This window comes from Nansenia antarctica (assembly GCF_963989245.1).
Source record: "Nansenia antarctica genome assembly, chromosome: 2".
NCBI lineage: Eukaryota > Metazoa > Chordata > Actinopteri > Argentiniformes > Microstomatidae > Nansenia > Nansenia antarctica.
In genome coordinates this window covers 29,198,234-29,203,233 of record NC_137675.1, presented here as the reverse complement: position 1 = coordinate 29,203,233, position 5,000 = coordinate 29,198,234, and the positions used below count along the sequence as shown (strand labels likewise).

The window sequence follows — 5,000 nt, the reverse complement described above, 5'->3', positions numbered from 1 at the left end:
CTCAACAGCGATATGTCAAAACAAAAAAGGAAAAAAAAGTGGGTAAAACAACGGCGATAACAAAAACAAAATTTTATCAAACCGTATCAAATCCCAAAACTATCTGCCTGTTCAGGCCCAAAGCCTGCGTCTATGCAGGCGTGTCTTAAAACCACATCCACACCACAGTCCCACCCACATCACACACACACAGCCACACCCCACACCCACACACACACCCCAACCAAACCACACCCCACTACACCACACCCTCACCACACAACACACCCACACCCCACCCACACCACACCCCACCCTCACCACACCCACACCACACCTCACCCACACTCCACCCCACCACATCCACGCCACACTCCACCCCACCAACAACACACCCACACCACACCCCACCACACCACACACCCACACCCCACACCCACAACACACCCACACCACATCCACACCCCACCACACCTCACCCAGTAACCTTGCGTCCCTACCTTCGAGGTGCTCTCGCACTCCCAGTGGTAGTGGAGCAGCGACTGGCTGTCCGGGTCCATGTTGGGGTCGTAGGACTGCTCGGCGCTGAGCTGCAGGTCCTGGGTCCGGGACCAGACCCGGGAGGTGCCGCCCTCGATGATGGGCACCAGCTTGGCCGCCATGACGGACAGCTGCAGGCACGCCGCCTTCCTCAGCGGCACGCCCTCGTACGACAGGGAGAACACCAGGGTGTAGTTCCCGGCCCGCAGCGCCATCTTGGGCACCGAGAGCTGCAGCCGTCGGACGTCCACGTCCGCGGGGAGGGGGACCGTGGCGGGGATCCGTGACCCCGTCCTCGTCGCCAGCTGCCGGCGGGACGACGGTGACGAGTTGTCGTCGTCGCTGCAGTGAGGCGTGGGGAGGATCTCCCAGAGGTACTGGGCGCCGTAGCGGGCGCACCCCTTCAGGTCCACGCTGGCCTCCACCAGGGTGGGCTGGTAGCACCAGATGGCGAGCCGGGGGGCCTGGACCACCTGGACCTCCGGTTCTTCGCACTCCAGGACCGTGATGTTCACCGCCACCCGAGCGTCGGTCCAGCTCACCAGGTTGCTGCAGTTCACCTGGGTCGGTATGAGAGTTGAGTGAGTTGAATCATACTTCTAGTAGAAAGGTTTTCACTGTCGTGACAAAAGGTGGAAATGTGTTTAAGGATCGATTGATCGGTCTGTCTGTGTGTCTGTCTATCTCATTTCAACGAAGACAACAAGTCAAGACTTAAAAAACGACAGTCAATGGAAATAGTGCTCCTAAAATGTAAAGTGCAGAGAGCAACAGATGTTAGTAATGCTATAATAACGTTATGAAACATCGCAAAAAGAAGAAGAAGATTTTTTTTTTTTTTTACAACATATATTACCTGAACGTGGTAGTGACCAGGGAGGGAGTACACATATCCGACAGAGGGGGCGCTAGAGAGCCGGGGCGTCGAGCCGTCCCCGAAGTCCCACAGGTAGGTCACGGCGGCGGAGCGAGGCCGGACGCTAGCGGTCAGCGTCACCGTCTTGTTGATGAAGGTGTCCCGCGGCTGAGCCTCCAACCCCACGCCCGTCAGGATGTTCTGGACCTGGATGTGCTTGGTGATGTTCTGGCCGTGGAGGGAGTTGAACGCCCTCAGGTAGATGGTGAGGGAGCCGGCCTCGTTGGGGGTGTAGGTGGCCTCCTTCCCCATGTGGGGGGTGGGGTGGTAGTGGTGGAGGTCGAAGGTCCACAGGAAGGTGACGGGCTTGCCGGTCAGGATGTCGGCCACGAAGGTCTTCTTGACGCCCACGGGGATGGCGGCCTCGCAGCAGTCCAGGATCCTCAGGCGGTTCACCGGCTCCATCACCTCCACCTGCAGGTGGCGCCGCTCGGAGCTCACCTGGATGGAGACGAAAGGGTTTTTACTGACTATGAAGTGTTTACAGGGTTCCCACACCTTCTGAAACGTCAAATTCAAGCACCTTTCAAGGACTTTCAAGACTAAATTCCCTCAAATTCAAGGACCCAACATGGCATAGTTTGAGACAATTGATATAATTGATAGAACTATCCGCTCACAGACAACAATTAAAAAGAGAGGCTCTTTTTAGAGAGAGAGAGAGAGAGAGAGAGAGGGGAATTCAAGCACTTTCAATGACCCATGTCTATTTTCAAAAACCTTTAAGACCTTGATTTTTTTTTCTCAAATTCACAAACTTTCAAGGATTTCAAGTACCCGTGGGAACCCTGGTTTAAAGATTCCGTAATTTGCCTGATGAAAAACGTGACTGAAATGTAAGGGAATCACCGTCGATTAAAAGAATGTCACCATGACACGTTTTTTTGTTTTTTCTCCAAACATTTCACATTTCACAACTTTACAAGGAAATTGATCATTGATAATAAACGTCAGAATTTGTTTACATGAAAGTGTGGTCTGTAATAACCATGACAACTCTCAGGAAATGCTCACCTTGTTGTGAGCGGTCAAGTTGACCATGTAGGTGTCGACGCGGCCAAACTGGTGAACGTAGGTCTGGTTGAGAGGGTTCACGGTCGAGTCCCCGCTGATGCTGAGGATGAAGCTGACGTCCGTTCCCGACGCCACCGCCACGCTGAACTCCACCCTCTCCCCGACCGCCGCGATCCGCTTGCTGGCCTTCAGGTCCAGCCCCTGGATCTTATCCTGGACGAAGAAGTCCCTCGAGACGGCTTCTCCGCTCACGTCGTTCGTGGCGTTCAGCTCGACCGGGACCCGCCCGGGTCTGAGGAAGACAAGGGATGTCTTTTTCCCCGTTTCCGTTCGTCCCGGTAACCGCCAGGTCCACGTCACGTTGGTCCCCGCTCTTATCGCGCCCTGGAGAGAGACGTTGACGCCGGACGCCACAAAGTTCTCCTCGGTCACGTTCGTGGCTGTGAACGTGACCCCGGCGACCACTTCCTGTACACTGATGACGTCGGACACCGTCTCGTAGCTGACCTGGTTGGACACCTCCACGCTGACCAGCTTCAGCCCCGGACTAGTGAACGCGTGGACCACCCAAGGCTCGTTCCAAGACAGGACCCCGCCCTCCGCCATCCACCAGCGGTACCGCAGGTCCGAGCCTTTGCTGGCGAACACGGTCATGTTGGTCGAGGCATTGACCGCCACCGGGTTGACGCTGGTCTGTAGGTCGAGTTCTCCCACCGGGTCTAAGAAATAGAGGGTTCTGTTCACCGCTAGCTGGCCCAGGAGGTTGGTCGCCCTGAGCGAGACCTCACAGGGCCCCGGCGTGGGGAAGTTGACCTCAATGGTCTTGCTGCTACGGTTGTACACTGCCCCGAGCGGCTCCTGCTCTCTGTGGTAGTCCCAGCTGAAGGACATGTTGGTCCCTTCCCTCAGCGAGGCGTGGAGGTGGAGAGGGCGGTTCGTGGCGAAGCAGCAACCTCCTCCTCCTCCTCCTCCTCCTCCCCCCGCCGCCCCCTCCTCCTCGGCCACGATCTGCAGCCCCTCCAGCTCGCGCTGCACGTAGATGAAGATGCTGGCCTGCGCCGCGCTGACGTCGCTCTCCGCCGTCACGATGATGTTGAAGGTCCCCACGGAGCGGAAGGTGTACGAGACGTTGGGGTCGATGCGCGGCCCGGAGTTGGAGCTGCAGTGGTCGCACAGGATCCAGGAGTAGCGGACGCCGTCCCCTTCCTCCAGCTGGGCCCGGAAGTGGACCGACGAGTTCAGCGGGACGTTGACCAAGCTGGCGTTGACCGCCAGCCCGCGTATGGGCGCCAGCACGGACACGGACAACTCGGTGCGGTTGCGGCTGACGTCGTTAGCGCCCGTTAGCGTGACGTTGAAGTCCCCCGAGGAGTTGTAGGTATGGGTGACGTTCGGGCCCGTCAGGAGGACCCTGTCGCCGAAATCCCAGGTGTAGAGGACGTCCGGGGACGAGGAGGACGAGGCGGCGAACAGGTAAACTTCCCTCAGAGTCAGATTGTTGAAATGGGTGCCGTTGTGTTGCACCACAACCGGGCCCACAGGCCTCTGGACTTCGACAAGAACACTGGCGTTGCTACTCGAGATGTTGTTGAAGACAGTGACCGTCACCAGGTACTCGCCGGGACTCTTATAGGTGAATGCGATCTCCTCAGAGCCCTGGACGAGAGCGGAGGAATCGTCCACCCCAAAGTCCCACAGGTAGGCGTAGTCGAATTCTGGCCGGGCGCTGGCCGTGAACCGGCTCTCCTCCCCCAGCCTGAAGTGACTCCTCTCCGGGGTCAGGCTCACGTTGCCCACCGCCGGCTGGACGCACACCCAGGCGAAGAAGTTGGCTTTGTTCGCTCCGCTGGACAGCAGCAGGGAGAGGTGGTAGTCCCCGCTGCCCAGGTAGGTGTGCGCCACCCCGGGGATCCCGGCGTGCGTCTCGTTGGGGGTCCCGTCCCCGAAGCTCCACTCGTACCGGTGGGCGGTGGCGTTCCCGGACACCAGGGCCTGGAAGGAGATCTCGGTGTGCTCCCGGACGCAGCCGGAGGGATCCAGCCTCACCACCTGCAGCACGAACACCTGCACGTGTACGCTGACCCACCGGGCGCTCACCGCGTTGGCCGCCGTGACGTTGACGGTGTAGTTGCCGTCCTTGACGTAGGTGTGCAGCGCCAGCGGCTCGCCGCCCGTGTACACGGTCCCGTCGCCCATGGCGAAGCTCCAGGTGACGTTGTTGCCGGCGACAGAGCGGGCGGAGACCTCGGTGGGGGTGTTGAGCTCCGTGGGGGCGGGGGCGAACGCCGTCAACCCCTCGACCTCCTCGTATACCAACATTTCCGCGCAGGCGTCCGTCCTGCTGATGGTGTTGTCCACGGCAACGCAGACGTTGTAGACGCCGCTGTCCGCGTAGGCGTGTTCCACGCGCCTGCTGGTCCCCCGCTGCTGGGCGGAGCCGTCCCCGAAGGCCCAGACGTAGTCGATGCCGTAGGCCGAGGGCAAGGCGTGGGCCTCGAAGGCGGCTGATTGGCCGGCCTGGAGGAGACTGGGCTCCGTGACGATGTCCACG

The 5,000-nt window shown here is 59.3% G+C and overlaps 1 protein-coding gene across 1 annotated transcript in view; it reads right to left on the bottom strand.

Annotated features, from left to right (window-relative positions):
* pkd1a (polycystic kidney disease 1a) overlaps positions 1 to 5,000 on the bottom strand; it is a gene marked incomplete at both ends in the record, with an annotated part of 87,908 nt that overhangs the window by 52,348 nt on the left and 30,560 nt on the right. Inside the window, 3 exon segments of the mRNA XM_080522953.1 lie at positions 480 to 1,079; positions 1,376 to 1,876; positions 2,450 to 5,000. The exon segment at positions 2,450 to 5,000 is cut by the window's right edge and continues 88 nt beyond it. Of these exon segments, the coding sequence (XP_080379079.1) occupies positions 480 to 1,079; positions 1,376 to 1,876; positions 2,450 to 5,000 (3,652 nt within the window).